We start from the raw sequence: 17345 nt of genomic DNA, 5'->3' as shown, positions 1-17345 counted from the left end.
CAGTACAAAATAAAGTAATTCTCTAAAAACACGAAGTTGAAATTCAGAAAAGTCTGCCTCTACATAGTTCTTGAAAAGTACTAGTTTATGATGTTTGTACATTCACTTGAAAGAGTTAATGTTTTGGATGTTGCATGTCAGGCTTATTAGAAATACATATACGTGGAATTTTGTGAGTAGATAAACTGCTGTTCGTTGCCTCCTGAAGGGTCTTTACTAGAGAGTGGCTTACTTTTATCCCACTGGTGTGACCCAATTGCATACCAGTTCTCCTTCTTCCCTTAGAGAGAGACTCTGAGCTGTTGCGTGAACGTGAGTCCGTTTTACGTTTACGTGAACGAAGGTGGCTTGATGGAGCCTCATTTGATAATGAAAGGGGCTCTACCAGCAAGGAAGGAGAGCCAAACTTGGATAAGAAGAATACTCCTGTTCAAAGTCCAGTATCCCTAGGAGAAGATTTGCAGTGGTGGCCTGATAAGGTATTTGGAAAAAAAATCGCCGTCCTTTCCATTTAAGTAGATCCTGGCAACCACCCTCCACACCCTCACCCCCCCCCCCAAGATTTCTGTTTTATTTCAGATTTTTATACTACTGTTAATGGAAAACACACACACACAGCTGTGATTTTTTGTTGTTAAAATATAGACAGAGCATTTTTATTTGGCACTACATGTGTCCTATTAGTGAGATGTTTCATTGGTGCCATTTTTTTCCACTTGATGAAATAAATTAGAGAAATTGGAATGGTGAGTCAGATGAATACATTAGCATTATGTTTTAAGACTTCTTTTCTGGTGGTGCTAATTACACCAGTAATTGGTGGTGTGTCTCTGGTGTGATTCCTTTTGTAATGTCATGGGGACCCCAGTTTCTGCAGGGCACGTTTGTGGTCATTGAGATACAAGCATGTGTGTCAGGGCAAGATTAGGGGTCTGTGTTTCTTTGATTAGTTAGCTGCCGCTTTTGATGGCAGTGAATTCCGACAGGCTCTTTGTTCTCAGTGCTGTGGGAGACAAAACAGGCTGAACAGGAATGGACTGGAGGAGTTCTGCTCTGCATCCTGAGAAGACGTACGATGACTGGCCTCTAGAAAGCATCCAAGGTGTTAAAGATGACTTGAATCTTTAAGAGCCTATCACCGCCACAAGTAGAAATGGAGCTGATACATCATCCTACTGATGGTGTGTAGGTTTCATCGTATGCAGTGATGGGTAATTCATCTTCAGGGGGCCCTAGAGGGAGCCACGATTTTCACCTCTCTCTTGTGGTGCTGCTTTCCGATTTCCAGAATCAATTGGGTAGGAAATTTTCTTAAGTAGAAGTGAAGTAAAAGAACTTTGAGGTTAATTAATCTCTAGCAGATGAGGAGATTCTGATAAGGATTTTTTTTCTTTGAAGTTGAATTTGGATTTGGGATGCAAAAGGAAAATATCTAACTTTCTGAATTTGTTTATTTTTCATAGTTATTGTGAATCTTGACATAGTTCATTTACTTTCCACTACATTCAGCTCATGTAGAAAACTCGAATGCAAGAAGGAACATGAATTTTAATCAGTCTCTTTGTAAGCAAAAGGTTATTCTGGTTTCTTTGGCAGCTGACAGACTTTCCCTGACTTGAATTCTTTTACTTATTTCCATAAAACTAGAAATTTCCAAAGTTCTACCTGCATTCCAAGTGGTAGAAGTGGGTGTTTAACCCCTTGGGCTTTTGTTTATTTAGCTCACTGTTCTGTGTTTCCTCTTTCCTTGCCGGGACCATCTTAGGGCTGTGTCTGCATATTGTCTGGCAGCCACAGAAGATTCAGGAATCTTATTTTAATAGTGCCATTGCATGTATGTTAGTCTGGGCCTCTTTATCATTTATTATTTTTGATTAATGAAAGGGTTTTGAGTAGTGCAAGTTTAGCAAGCTTTTCCCTGGCCACTGTCCCCACTGTTAGATTTAGCCAGTAAGTTTGCCTTTACTGAGAAACATGTGTTTAGGTCTCTTGTGTTCAGAGATGGGTACTAAGTACATCACGAAATCTGGACACCTCACAGACCTTACTTAGTGTATTTCCTTGGTTTGTTTAGACATTGACTCAGGAGGAATAGCAATTTGTGGAACCAGGTATCCTGGCTGGACGTTCTTTTCCTGTTAAACACCTAATTTAAAATATTATCACTGGAAAAGGGCTTTTTATTAGTTTATGATTGAAATTTAGACATCAAAAAATTTCAATTCAGGAAAACAGCTTAATTAAACTATTAAACATTATTAGTTATTAACAAATACCAGTGGATGCTTGTTTGCAGGGCTGAAGGCTCCATTCAGGAAGAGAATGTAGTTTATTCAAGGGTGAAAAGACCTTGCCTTCAGGTAACTTTGGACAGCATGCAGAACTGTTGTACAGGAGAATAGGATAAATACCACATGGAGGAACAGGCAGTATGTGGGACCATACTGGTCCTCCAGTGTAGGGACAGTGAGTCCTGAGGAGCAGAAGGTTTGGGGGAAGGCTCCGTCGGGGTTGGAGAGGTAGGTGGAGTCAGGGAGATGTCAGCATGTCCTCTTGGGAGTAGTCGGTCTCTAAAAATATGCATCCCAGCTTAATATCAGAAATGACCTAATTCAGTATTTTTAGGCTGTAAGCTTGGTTAGTACCCACAGCTTTCTCCATTCTTCCTTTTAGTTAGGGTGCAGTTCCATTGGTGTATTATCTGGATTAATACTGACTTTTCCACCTCCCAGCCAGAGGAACAGCCACTTCCTCACAGTCTCACCGTTTTGTAGGCTGGTAAACCTTTTAAATGGTGGAGTGTTCTCTTGAAGGCTTTGTGCTATAATCTTCAACTGAAAATATTTGAGATAACCTTAAACTTGAAGTATTTCCATGAACTATTCTTTGAGTTAAATGTCAAAACTAGTGTAAAAGCATAATTGAAATTTATCACAGGGATGCTGAAAGAAAGCTCCATGAAGACAAAGCTGTGAGAGTAATTAAATCAGTATTATTTTAGTAGCTCTGATTAAATGCAGGCTGTGTTTTATTGCCATTTGCTTATGTGTTAGTGTTAGGGTGAGAATTTTGTAGGAAGGCAGAAAAATGGTATTAATACTTTTCAAGCAGATACAGTAATAAAATTAGGTACAGGCGGCTTTAGGGAGTCACAGGAGGCCACACAAAGGAATTACTAAGAGTGGACGCTGGAGCCAGACCGCTGGATTTTATACCCTGGCCCTGCCGCTTAATAGCTGTGTGGCCTTGGTCCCATTCTGTAACCTTCCTGGGCCTTTGTTTTTTCATCTGTAAGATGAGGCTAATAATGGTTCTGACCGTATGGGATTGTCGTGAGAATTAAATGAATTAGTACACATGAAGTGTAAAGAGCAAGGTTCTTGCAGAGTCCTGTTCCGCAAGAGAACAGGAAGTTCCTGAAGGTCATGGCAGGGAGTGGGTGTGGGCACTCCAAGTAGTTCCTGTGGGAGGAGCATTTTGTGCGCCAGGGTCTCTGTTGGTAGGGAATTGGGCACAAGCTGGAAGGATATAAACATGCCCCTTTTCTGATTGGACTTGAATGCAAGTAATGGAAATATTTAATTACAATTACAATTTAGCATAGTGAGACATTAAAAGGCAGCCTGTGTACGTACCAAAGTAAGAAGTGCAGGGAGTGTCTAAGTCTGTGCCTGTAAGCCCAAGTCCCTCATGTATAAACTAGCCACGTTTACACTGCTTTCTGAGTAGTATTACCAAAAAACCAACTATCTTATGATGCTGCGTCCCCTCCCAGCACTTCTCTCCCTCCCCCGTTCCTGTGCCGCCCACTGTTTGCGTATTGTCCTTTATATTTCTGCAAATAGCTTTGATGATTCAGTCACTTTGATGAGAAGATGGTCTTTCAGTTAGGTGATTATCTAACATTGACTCCATTTTCACTTTTCAGTCATTTTTTATTGTAATTAATTTTTCTCAGATTAGAAATCTAGTTCTGTGTTGCTGAATGTGTAGATTGTAACTATATATGTATTTGTACCAACCTACTTTTAACAAGACTCTGAAGTGACTTATTTAAAAGGGGAAGAAGGCAGTTATAGTAGTAACACAGACTGTTAAAAGCAGAGTGCGAATATGAGAGCTGAGTAATTACTGTTGAAGGGAGAGGAAGAAGAAAAATTACACAGAAATTTATGCTAAGTAAATCTGCCGAAGCTGACCATGAAAATTTCACTTTGCGCCGTGTCCCAAATCCTTTCCATCTAAGGGATGTGTGCGTGCTCTCCTTTTAGTGAGCTCCCAGCAGACCCAGTCAGAGTTGTGTGGTGGGTGAGGAAGAAACACAATTGCTTCAGCAAGTCAGCACTGTTAACTTAGAGCCTGGCCCGTGCTATTCTGGGTCTGTTGTCATATACAGCCTGGAGACAATAAGGAAGCTTAATCCTACCAGCCTTTTGAATTACAGAGTTGTGTGTTATTCTCAGTGTCTTTGAACGAGGAGGGAGGAAATAGCCCCGTGATGTTTGACCTCTTACATAAGCTGTTGGAGCAGCCTCCTTGTTGGAACCAGTTGATCAGACTCATTGGCCGTATTGCTTCCCCCGCGGGGTTGCGGCGGTGGAAATTGGGTGGGAGAGGTCTTTGTTGTCCTTGATTTTAATTGACACTGGGACGTTTCCAGGAAGATCTGCTAAGGGTTACCCAGGTGTGTCACAGATGTAATTTAACAGTGAAGTAAGAGCAGGACCAGAACTGGGAAGAGAGGGCAGACGCACGCATCATGTGGGAAAGTAGACGGGCGAGGGTGATCGAATGTGGGTGAGCACAGTCGGTCAGACTGCAGTATGACCTGCGTTGTGTTCCCCCGTTTCAGCCACAGTGCACAGCATGTCGTCGTTGGGGCTGCTGCTTGATGGGAGGAAAACTAGTGTTTGCTGATAGTAGGAAAATAGATGAAAGCCAAGTTTTGGGGGAGAAATTCAGGAACAGACATACCAACATTTTCGAAATACAGATCACTGCACGCAGATGGCCCGGGTGGCGGGCGCTCCTGTTGCTGGGCCCACGGCTGCCAGTCTTTTAAGGTTTGGCTGTGAGCTACTTTCTAACATGTTTTTAAGTTCCCTTCTCCCTTTGGGGAAGATTTTCTAATTTGATTGATGATCCGTTTGTTGTTATTCCGACAGTTGCAAATTTACTAATTAGATTCACCCTCTAAGGACTTAATTTTTGTTAAATAGAGCAAAACTACTGATCTTTTTTTTTTAAAGATTTTATTTATTTATTTTTAGAGAGGGAAGGGGGGGGAGAGAGGGAGAGAGAGAGAGTGAGAGAGAGAGAGAGAGAGAGAGAGAGAGAAACAGAAACATCAATGTGTGGTTGCTGGGGGCTGTGGCCTGCAACCCAGGAATGTGCCCTGACTGGGAATTGAACCTGCGATGCTTTGGTTTGCAGCCCGAGCTCAATCCACTGAGCTACGCCAGCCAGGGCAAAAGCTACTGATCTGTAAGGAAACTGCGTGCTCACTTTTCCAGCTGGGTCGAGGCAGGCCCCCAGCTTCTTCAGAAGCAGCCTTGTTAGTCTTTCATTAAAACAATGAAAGCATTGTTTTCTACGGCATTGTGAAATGAGTGAGCTAAAAATACTGTTTCTTTATATGTATTTGATGGTTTTGTATTTCGCTCCATACAAACCTAAAGCAGGCGAGAAACAGTAGGTGATTTTTCCGTTGTCTTCGTTTGGTTGGTGGTTGTGTCATCTGCCCACATTTGTCTGTACAGTAGTAGGTTTTTGCTGGGCTCATCCAGGACTTCTTATTCTGGGGAACGTTAGCCTGCGCTTGAAGGGTCGGGGGCAGTTGGTTTTGAGCGGGCCCTGTGCACCCTGTTTTTGCCATAGGGATGGTTTGTTCAGGATTGCACTGCTCCGGCAAGGCATGCACTTGACGAAGTTGGAATTTAGATTCATTCGTTCATTTAGTTCCTAGTGTGCTCCTTCTGTGTGCCATGTGGTGGGCTGGCTGGCCTTTGGGAATGTAGGGGTGAATACGGTGTGGACCCTCCCGCAGGAGACTCGGTGGGGGGAGACAGACATTCACATACCACGTGGTGTGTTTACAGTGTGATCAGCGGTAAGGACTGAAGGTGAGAATCCAGTGCTCGGGGAATTGGAGCAGGGGCTGGCACCACCTGAGAGACTGGGCAGTGACTCACAGATCAGATGACATTTAAACAGCATTTTTAAGGTTAAGTAGGCGTTGACCAAGATACAAAGGCATTCCGAACATATCAAGCATGGGCCTAAGGTCATGAAAGGTTGCCATGTCTTTGGGGAACAATGAGGATTCAGAACTGGGACTGTGGGGTGGGGGGAGTAGGAGACGAGCAGGATGGAGCAAGACCGCAAGGGGCCCTGCACAACTTGCCAAGGAGTTCAGATGTGGTTTCGCACTCACCAGGAACTTAGGGGAGTTCTCAGAGAAGTAATGGGATAAGATTGGTGGGGTTTTGTTTTGTTTTCAAGGAGACGGACATCATTGGCATTGAGGGAGAAAGACAGGAATAGGACAAATCTAGAGTCAGTGAAGAGACTTGGTAGAATTGTAATAGAAAGGAATTGTGAGGCTCTCCACCAAAGTGGGGACCGAGGAAGGGGAGACAAGTGCACCACCGGTTCACTGGTCGCTCGGTTGTTGAGGGAAGAGGAGATGAGGAGAGTGCCCAGCTTCCCCCGCGTCTGTCTTACACAGAGGAGGTGGTGGGTGGCACTCGTTTAGGTGGGACTCCAGAGGTCAGGCAGCAGCGAGGAGATGATGCATTTGTTTTGGCAATGTTCCGGCACTTTCAGACCTCCAGGGCTCCTGAAGATTAGCCTGGAGAGAGGAGATTTACGTGTTTAAAAGCATGGCGCCCTCATGGATAGTCACTTAGGCCAAGGGTAGAAGATAATTTGAATAAAGTGACGAGGACAGAATCTGGGACAGGGAGTCGTGGTGAGGCAGAGGCGATGGAGAAAACAGTTATGAAGATCTGCCCTGTAAACAAGGGAGAGAAGAGGTCTCAGGACTGATGGTGGACAGGATCCAACAGTTGAAAAAGAAGGTGGATTGATTAAGTGCGTGGGGCATTGTGAGAACAGTCGTCGTTGCTGAGGAGAGCTGGTACGGTGAAACAGGCTGAGTGGTAATTTTCGTACTGTGAGCGGGGTTGAAGGAGAGATCAGCTTGGATGGTTGTTGGGATTGCAAGAGAGGGTTGTGTCTAGTGTGTGCATGTGGGTTATCTTTAAATAGGAGAGAAGGACCCTTCAGTCTCTGAGATGGTGGTGTTTTATTAAGTAAATGTAGAAGTGGGAATATTCAGGAAGCTTGTGCTTTCTGGGTGAGTAGGAGATGAAGTCCAGGGAGCAGAGTAATGATGGTGGACTTGGATGGATTCCTGCTTGTGCTGGGCTCTGTGCTGTGTACAGAGCCCATTTAGAGGTGAAAAATGTGTTCAGAGAAATTACATAAGGTACCTGAAGTCACATACTTATTTAAGTGTTGGGTTTTGGACTTACTTGGTCTGATACCATCTTTCTTTCAACCCAGGGCGTCAGAAGGAAGTGTCAAGGGATGTGTTAAGGTTTGATGAAGCCGTGGAGAAAGTAGGCAGGGATTTTCAGATAGCCATGGGGATAGCCATCCCTTGGGGATGGGAAGAGAGGAGTCTGTTATTTAGAGAATTTCATGTTTGGTCTCTTTCCCATCATGACTTGGAAATGGGTCTGACCAGTACTGATAAAATAGATTTTAAAATTACTTTTCTTTCTGTACAACTGTGAGGAATAACCCATTATTATTACATTGAAAATCTCGGCAGACCTCACAGGCTTTAGCTGAGTACTGTGACCCACCCGACCAAGTAGGATTGCAGTCTGACAGAGATCTGTAAAGACACCGTTGGTTTAGCATACCCCAGAGGCAGAATTCCAAAGAGACTACTGTATAGACCTTGGCAAAAAGGATAAGCCGAAATCTGTTACTGGCAAGTTTTGTGGTACGATTTCTGGGTAGCTTCATGGCTCTGATTATATTGGTCATATATTCAAAAAAATTGTCATTGATAATTGTTTATTTACATTTATTGTCAAAGCTTTGTATAATTTTGTTGCATTCCAACTCGTTACATGTGCATTGCCTTAAAACTAAACAAACTTTTACCTTAAAAACCAACATACACATTTGTTTTAGCAGCTTGGAAGAGCCTACAGGGAGGGCATCTTCTGTTTTGCCGCTGGACTTTCCCTGCTTCACCTCCTATGTGCACTGTCCTAAGCCCTGGGGACCCAGGGATGAACCAGACAAAGCTTATGTTCCAGTAAAATAGACTATAAACAAGTTAATATGATGTGTCAAGTTGTGAAATGTGTGAACTAAAAGGAAAGCGGAGTAAGGAGATAAAATACACGAGTGGTGGTTTTATAGACAGTGTGGCCAGAGAAGGTCGAGTTTGAGCAGACTTGATTGAGGAGAGGGAGTGATCACAGAGAAACAAGACAAAAGAACAAGGACATGGTAGGAACCTGGTGGACGGATCCAGGAGCAGGAAGAGGCCACTGTGACGTGAGCGAGGGGCTGGGCCACCTTGTGGAGGGCCTTTCAGGCCCTGCTGAAATACAGACTTCACGTAGCTGTGGTTTATGTGTTCACATAGTCAATCCACAGGTTATGTAGTGATTGTATCCAAATCATTGGGTTTGGCAACTGTTACATTTATACCATTGTATTATTTTTACTTTGTAGGATGGGACAAAATTCATCTGTATTGGAGCTCTATATTCCGAGCTTTTGGCTGTTAGCAGTAAAGGAGAACTTTATCAGTGGAAGTGGAGTGAATCTGAGCCTTTCAGAAACGCACAGGTATTTTATTACGTTAAATTTTGCATCGAGTAGGGCCTACATATCAACATACAAAATGGTGATCATTTTTCTTATGCTTTCAAAGAATCCTTCATTACATCATCCACGAGCAACATTTTTGGGGCTAACCAATGAAAAGATAGTCCTCCTGTCTGCAAATAGCATAAGAGCAACTGTAGCTACAGAAAATAACAAGGTATGACACGCTTTCATTGATTGATGGACACTTCATGCTTAAATTCTTGATTTCTTTTCCCTTTTCTGTCTTTCCATTTTCTGTCTTTCTAACTAGATCCATAAATACAAAGTATCTCTGTTTGAGTAGAGCAATCCAGTGTAGGTAGGCCCTGGCTAGGTAGCTCGGTTGGTTTAGAGTGTTGCCCTGATACACCAAGGTTGTGGGTTTGATCCCAATTGGAGCACATAAAAGAATGAACCAATCAATGCATGACTAAGGGGAACAACAAATCTCAATCTATCTCTCAAAAAAAGTTAATAAATAAAAATTTTAAAAAAGGGAGAGTATGGGGACATCTGCAGTTGTGTCAGCAATAAACAAAAGGGGAAAAAGTGCTTGCAATCTAATGTGTGATCTTTTTGTTGCTTGTGTATCTCTGTTATAATTCGACTCTAGAGGTAGCTTTCTACTTGAAGGGAAGGAAAAAATATTCAAGGTAAATGCTGACAAAAAAGATATGAAAAGCACTGTAACTTGAAATTGCATTATAGATTGAGAAGATATGAATATTATACCTCAGATTTTCAGTTTGGCTTTAAAAGAGTCAAATTGTTTTTAAAATTTTGGAGCAAATGTTTACTTTTGATTAATGCCTTATATGGCTTTAGACAGTTCAATAACTGCTATTTTGATTTATTTGTGTGAAGAAAGTAACTTGCTTTCTAGTCTTATTAAGAACCTTTTCTGGATTACTTATTATTATTATTATTATTATTATTATTATTATTATTTATTTTTAGCATTTAGCTCAAAACATTTTAGAATTCCAGTCCATAGAGCATTTAAGTTTTGACCACGATTCTTTTGCAAAGATGACTTGATTTTATTTAAATCCCTAATATTTTATTGTTTAGGTTGCCACATGGGTGGATGAAACTTTAAGTTCTGTGGCTTCTAAATTAGAGCACACTGCACAGACTTACTCAGAACTTCAAGGCGAACGGATAGTTTCTTTACATTGCTGTGCCCTTTATACCTGTGCCCAGCTGGAAAACAGTTTGTATTGGTGGTGAGTATGGAAGGCGGCTTGTGGATGCTGTGTGTGTGCAATGAATAGGGGCTCTGAGCAGTGGAGCCCAGCACGAGGAGATCAGCGAAAGAGAACGCAGTATAGGGAGGGAAATCTCACTTTGGAGCAAAGTGACATTAAAAAAATACCTTAAAAGAAAACCTTATAAAAGTAATGCATGCTTAGTGACTAAAATTATGAAATTTTATGAAAATATAAAGCAGAAATAAAAATCACCTATAATCCTACATCCTCAAAGATATAACTACTGTTAACATTTGGAGGTATTTTATTGTTTTTCCTATATATAAGTGTGTACTTTGCTTTTACATAATTGAAAACATAGGTTAAAGGGTACTTTTTCATTGAACAGCATTACTTAAAATGTCATTTTAATGGTTATTAAAGTATTTCATTTTATGAATATTCTATGCCTTACTATTAGAAGGAACTTTAAATGTATTCTCTGTTGTGTTTTAAGGCATCACTAAATTTGTGTTGATAAATAATAGGGAAATCTAATGAAATATATCTATTTGGAATAAAATACCAACTGATGAGTTTTTTGGTAAATTTTATTTCTACACGTTTAATAAAAATGGATCCAATTACATATTAAACCTATGATCAAGTTATAATTCAGTATAAGTTGAACATGTTAATATTCTGAAGCAAAAACATTGGGGAAGGAATGTACCAGAAATGCCTGAGTGACATGTGTATTTCAGATTTGTTTGATGAGCTCGTTTGCTGCTTATTTGACCAATTTTTGCTTTTTCTTTTCAGGGGTGTAGTCCCTTTTAGTCAAAGGAAAAAAATGTTAGAAAAAGCTAGAGCAAAAAATAAAAAGCCCAAATCTAGTGCTGGTATTTCTTCCATGCCGAATATTACTGTCGGAACGCAGGTAAGTGATTAGAATCCAGCCTGTCCTAAGGGGACGTCCTTTCTCTTCAAAATCACTTTCTTCCCGTGTTAGTAACTCCCATGTAAGCAGTTTTACAAACAAATATCATTTAAAGGACCAGGTTCCAGTTGCTTGTAGGTGGCACATCGCTCTGTTCAGTAGTTGAGTAACACGTGGGGTGTCGCCCAGTGTCAGGAGGTTTCCCCGGGGCAGGGTTCCCAGCCTTGTCTGGTTCTAGGAAGCGTTTGGTCTTTCATGCAGAGCCTGGAGCCTCGTACCCGACACGTACGTTCCTTCAGTTTGTCTGGTGGTAGCACCAGGGCCGCATTGTGTTGAACACACGTTCCCGGTGATTCTTAGGACCAAGTCAGTTGCTCCGTGCTGCTCTCTGGGCACGTGATCAGCACGGCGCTGGAGGCTTTGTCAGATTACCCATGTTTCTGCCAGTTTCTGCGTGTGGACTCAGATGAGTTAGGCTCCTATAGGGATCTTACGGAAGGTGATTTTTCTAATACCCAGCTGGCTTCTCCACCCTTTCCAGAAATCTGCAGAGTCCATCTTTCTCTAATTACCTATGTGTGAGGTTGAATTGTCTTTATATATACTTTACTCAAAGTAACTTCACAACACATTGAATACAGAAGCAGGCGTGGGAATCCAGCTGTCTTCTATTAAATCAGACATTAAGAGATTTGCAAAAATGCAGACAGTGCCACTTTTCTTGCTGATTTTTTGAAAATATAATTATTTCTCATAAAATTGTTTATATTAACAGGGAGTTTGTTACTGTTAAATGAATATTTTAAAAATCCTGAGTTTTAATTACTAATAGAATATATTAAAAACCAACTACATATGACCCACATAAACAAAAGATCTTTAGGTTCTCAGTCCTGTTTAATAGGGAGAACGGGTTCTGAGACCCAGATCTGAGGCTCTGGTCACACGTCTGATTCATTAGACTCACATAAGTTTTACTTCGGGGTCCAGCTTGACGTTTATATTCATTTTAGCAACTGCTGTGATGCACGCTGAAGGACTTTGTAGTCCCTACCACTCAGACAGATGTGGATTTGATTCCACAATGTGGTGCTGATTTCCTCATCTGGCACATTCTTTCAACTCTTTTTTCTTCACTACAAAGTGGTATTACTTGTACAGTATTACTTGTGTCTTAGAAAGTTGTCACCATGTTAGCTGTTACTTTTCTTTAAAACCCAGTTCAAATGGAGCTGATCTTTTTGTTTGTGGCTATTTTTTGTCCTACTCATGGTTGGTTGTTTTATTCTGGTTCCTTTGTTGGCCTTCCAACTAGGAAGTTTTCAGCAGTTACCCACTATTTTGAATATTATTGTTCAGTCTCCATTATTTATGTCCGTTGCTGTGGCCAGATCTCTCCTTTCTTGGAGTGCCCCTTTTCCTTCTGAGTTTAAATACTGCCTTCTGATGTTCTCCAGGTTCTGTGTTCACTGGACTCACGTAACAGAGGACGTCTTTGTCATTGCCTTATTCCTATGTAGGATGACATTACTGTGGACAGGGAGGGCAGAACAAACGCTTTAAAGATGTGTCAAAGAAAAACTAATTTAGCTTGGCACTGGATTGCTGAAAGATAACAGCATATTAAAATAGTTGGTGTAGAAACAGGTTTTGTTTTGAAGCTGTAGAAAATGGAAGTTTACGACGTTTACAGTAGTCACAACCACAGGATAAGGAGAGCACTCATGTGTTAACATCAGAAGGAGCTGTTGATCATTTTGGGGTTTCAGCCATATCTGCACTCACAGGTCGTAGTTGTTGAGAGAAATGTGTAGGCATATCTTTTATTGTGCTTTGCAGATACTGTGTTGCAGGGTGGTTTTTTTTTTTTAACAAATTGAAGGTTTGTGGCCACTCTGCATCAAGCAAGTCTGTGAGCACCATTTCTCCTGCAGGCTCACATCACGGTTAGCATTTTAGCAATAAAGTATTTTTAAACTAAGATGTATATATATTTTAGACATAATGCTATTGCACACTTAATAGACTATTATATAGTATAAAAAACTCTATATGCTGTGGGAAACCAAAAAAATTGCGTGACTTGCTTTATTGTGTTAGTAACTTTATTATGGTGGTATGGAACAGAACCCACAATATCTCTGAGGTATACTTTTATTTTCATTGCATGTCTTGTTATGTGGTAGACCCAGGACACACACCTCCCTGTCTTAAGTGCATTTCTTTTTACGAGAAGGCATTGATGAGTAACCTGTGTCTTGCCACCTTTCCCTTTCAGTAACAGCCCTTTTTCTTATTGGTCCTCTTTCAGGCTTTCTGCTTTCCACCAGTCTTTTCTGAAAATTTGTGGATGAAATTCCCTTTAAGTCACAGTAAAGAAGGACATATATGCTCAAGAAGTTAGCTTCTAAACCCATTCATTAGAGGTTTGGGAACTGCATTTAGTAACATGCAGCTATGCTTTGCTAGAATTGCTACTTTATGCTGGCATTTCCAGTTCTCACGCTTCTCAAATGTACGGTATCTTCTGTGTCATTTTAATTATAAAGCACCAAAAACCATGATCTTCGTATATGCTACTGTCAAGTACCACATAATCATTAGTTATTGGACGACTGAACAGAATGTTTGTAACATTGGGCTATCAGAGCAATCAAGAGAGATTTCCAGAAATAATGCTCATATCTCTTTTGGAGCTGCTGTAGTGCCACCTTGCAGGTTGTCGGTTTCACGGTGTTCCCCAGTGGTGAGAATTTATAGATTGTTTACTCCTGAACTCAGTTAACTGCGAACACTAACATCTACGTACTCTTTTAATTTAAAAGAAACCTTATATTATCCAGGAAAGCTTCGGCCTGTAGAAATAGCAGTCTTCTGAGGGAAACAAACATCAATAGATTCGAAGTGTTAGAGCCTATATAGTGTCATAAATTAAGGAAGGAAATAACTCAAATTATAAGAAACAGACAAAACATGAAATTGTTTTGTTTATGTTTCCCTTTTTAAATGATCTTAGTTTGTTCTCTGCTGTTTTTATTGTTTCCTTATAGCAGAATGTCAGAATATTCGCTGCCTGAAATGTTAAAAGTTAATTTTCAGCAAATGTGCTGAAATTGTTCCTGCTGCTTTGGGGAGCGCATTTTCTTAATGGAGACCTTGAAGTCAATGCTTTAGCAGCCTCTCGATCGTGGATGATTGTATTTGGAAAACTGAGGAAGCAACATACTTTCCTATATTCTATTTTTATACATTTTTGAAATATCTTCTGGTTTGTCATCTTGATGGTGATTTTTCTTTTGTTTGTCAGGTGTGCTTGAGAAATAATCCTCTTTATCATGCTGGAGCAGTTGCGTTTTCGATTAGTGCTGGGATTCCTAAAGTTGGTGTCTTAATGGAGTCAGTTTGGAATATGAATGATAGCTGTAGATTTCAACTTAGATCTCCTGAGAGCTTGAAAAGCATGGACAAAGCTAGCAAAACTACTGAAGCTAAGTAAGTACCATCCCCTCACTAATCCTGATTTTACACTGCTTTCTAGTGTGCATGGTATATGAAGGGGGGTAATCAAGGGAGATTTAGAGGTGTTTAGAGACTCAGAAAAGTGCTGAAATGATGGGTTCTTGGTAGGATCCACAGGAGTTTGGAAAGGAATTGGCAACATCTCCCATTCACTGCTTGGTTAATATTTGTGTGTTACAGTTATTCTTGGTGTTTAATGGCCAGAATGACGGTGTTGTGTGGGTCTCCTCTGTTGTCTTTGTTCTGTCATTCTGTCTGGTGCAGGTGTTGTGCAGCAGGAACAGTGGGTCCAGCCTCCCTGTGTTAGGTCAGCTTTCCCCTCCTCTTAGTTTCTAGTCTTGCCTGCATCCTGGTCATTGGAAGGGTTTTACAGGTCACTGTGCTGGGGAGGGAAGTTCTGTGAAGGACTTGCAGACTCTTAGATGGGAGACATATGTGAACAGAAATGCCACTGCATCGTGTATAGCCCACATTCTGGGGCTGGCTTATGGTTTGGGAGCTAGATACACAGATCTTAACACCTGTACTGTTAGAAACGTCTCCTCATCTTTAAAAATATGTGTATTGCAATTTGGTTGTTTGGTACACGAACCTAAAAACTTTAATAGAGGTTTTTAAGTAACTTTTTTCTTACTCTTATAAAAATATGTGACCATTAGAGAAATATGGAAGAATACTATCACATCCTAGAAATAAAATTTTAAATATTTTGCTGTATGTTTTTTCTAAATGTTTATAGACATTTAAAATAAATGTTTGGGATTTTACTATACACAGGTTTTTAAAGTGACAATTTTTTAGTGTACTGAAACAAATATAATTACAAATTTACTACTATTGTTGTTACTCCTCTTAATGTTAAAAATGCAAATTGAAATTCTGAAACACAGAGATCACCATTAAATAACTTAAAAAAGAATATTTAAAAAGCCAAAGCAAATACTATATGATCTCACCTTTAATTGGAACATAATCAACAAAAGAAAAAAGCAAAACAGTATAACCAGAGATATTAACATTAAGAACAATCTAACAATAACGAGAGTAGGGGGAGGGGACAGTGGGGGAAAGGGCTTTCAGGAACTGCTATAAAGGGCACAAGGACAAAACCAAGGGGGAGGGTGGAAGCAAGGGAGGGAGGTGGGTTTGGCTGGGGTGGGGCGGTGGTGGGGGGGGAGTAGTGGAGGGAAAATGTGGACAACTGTAATTGAACGACAGTAAAATAATTTTTTTAAAAAAGCCAAAGCTATTGTAATTTATGTCTCATTAAAGGTTTTTTTTGTTTTGTTTTTAGTGCTTGGAACTTATTCCCTAACTTCATTGATTTTTTTTTTAACCTAAAAATAGAAATAACAAAACACATTTTCATTTTCATGAAACTTTGTAAAGAGTGTTTGAAGTATTTTTGATGTGCATAAATAGTTTAAATGAGATTACAATAGAATATGCATTTTAAATCCTGTACTTATGAAGTTGTTTAAGATCTTCCTTGGAATTTGCCATCTATATTAAAGTTAATTTAGTGAAAGAACTTAGTGAAATGAAATGCTAAGAAGATAATTTTCATGTCAATCACTGTTCTTTGCAAGTCATTGAAACCACTCACTTTAAAGGCATGCTAATGGTTAGTCGGGACCACTTGGCTTTCGCACCTCAGGAGATTTGCCTGAGCAGCTGTTCACGTGTGCTTGCCCAGAGCACCTGGCTAAGATGCTGGTGAAAATAATACTGGTTTTCTGTGGACTGTTTCTGAACTCAGGTGAAGTTCCAGGTGGGGGTAAGGAGATGAGGGTTGGGTTAAGATGAATACCCTGATTATAGTACATAGCAGGCTGATCTCTGTATAATACATTTCCAACTAAAAATTGACTTCTGCCCTTTAGTGAATAAAAATATTTGTTTTTTCCATCTGCAGAATATTGTATAGTTGGCTGCAGTTATTTTCTTAGGTATAATTAATGAATAACTAGGATTAGTTACAGGATTAATATTAATCCTCATTTTAGTTATAGCAGGTGATGCTTCATCACCAGATGGTTCAAGAATAAATTCTGGTAAACCACTGTGAGTTGAGTTCCTCCTCTGAACGCCAAGCAGTTAATGATTTAGTGGGCTTTTTCGTTGCTTTGCCTTTACGTTTTTGTTTTTTTCAGTTGCACTGCTGTGTCCAAGCAGGGTTCACAGAAATGTGAAACTTGTTTGCTCAGGAGGCTTATGATGAAGCTGTGTGGATGAATCGAGCGCAGCTTTCATTGTTGTTCCCCGATAGGGCTTATCTGAAGCATTATTCCAAGTTGTTGATAGCTCTGTGCGGTGTATTTCTTTCCCATTTTACAACAGGACTAAAAATGTGAAGTATGCACTGCGTGCCTTTTTCAGTGCCTAGAGTCCTAAAAATAAACTGCTTTGTTCAAGTGTTTAATGTGCATCCCCTTATATAAGAATAGAATTGAGCCTTAAAAATAAACCATTTGACAAGCTCCTAATATTTCCTTTTCCTAATTATGAGGAAAATCTCATTTCTCCCCTCAGGCCCGAAAGTAAGCAGGAACCAGTGAAGACGGAAATGGGCCCCCCGCCATCCCCGGCGTCCACCTGCAGCGACGCGTCCTCCATCGCCAGCAGCGCCTCCATGCCCTACAGTGAGTGTCCTGTGCGGTGTGCGCGGGTCGGGGCGTCCGGCACGCCTCTGCGTCCGGTTTCTGTCTGATGGGGCAGCTCCTGCTGTTTTTAATACCTTTTTATATAAATTGTGTTTCTACTGGTTTGATTTGTGTGTGTGTGTGCAGCTTTATTTA

The 17345-nt window shown here is 40.6% G+C and overlaps 1 protein-coding gene across 6 annotated transcripts in view; it reads left to right on the top strand.

Annotated features, from left to right (window-relative positions):
• The window catches only part of UBR5 (ubiquitin protein ligase E3 component n-recognin 5), a 124287-nt gene that overhangs the window by 49373 nt on the left and 57569 nt on the right, over window positions 1-17345 (top strand). For 4 of the 6 annotated variants that reach the window (XM_045860996.1, XM_045861000.1, XM_045860997.1 and 1 more), the window contains exons 9-15: window positions 268-479; window positions 8761-8877; window positions 8963-9073; window positions 9970-10124; window positions 10911-11028; window positions 14336-14520; window positions 17080-17189. In XM_045860996.1, coding sequence (XP_045716952.1) covers window positions 268-479; window positions 8761-8877; window positions 8963-9073; window positions 9970-10124; window positions 10911-11028; window positions 14336-14520; window positions 17080-17189 — 1008 coding nt within the window. The remainder of the gene's footprint in view (window positions 1-267; window positions 480-8760; window positions 8878-8962; window positions 9074-9969; window positions 10125-10910; window positions 11029-14335; window positions 14521-17079; window positions 17190-17345) is intronic. The other 2 variants (XM_045860999.1, XM_045860998.1) reach the window with 1 other exon arrangement.

This window comes from Phyllostomus hastatus, unplaced genomic scaffold (assembly GCF_019186645.2).
Source record: "Phyllostomus hastatus isolate PE091 unplaced genomic scaffold, TTU_PhHast_1.1 phas_scaffold_21, whole genome shotgun sequence".
Lineage (NCBI taxonomy): Eukaryota > Metazoa > Chordata > Mammalia > Chiroptera > Phyllostomidae > Phyllostomus > Phyllostomus hastatus.
This window is presented reverse-complemented; position numbering and strand designations above follow the sequence as displayed.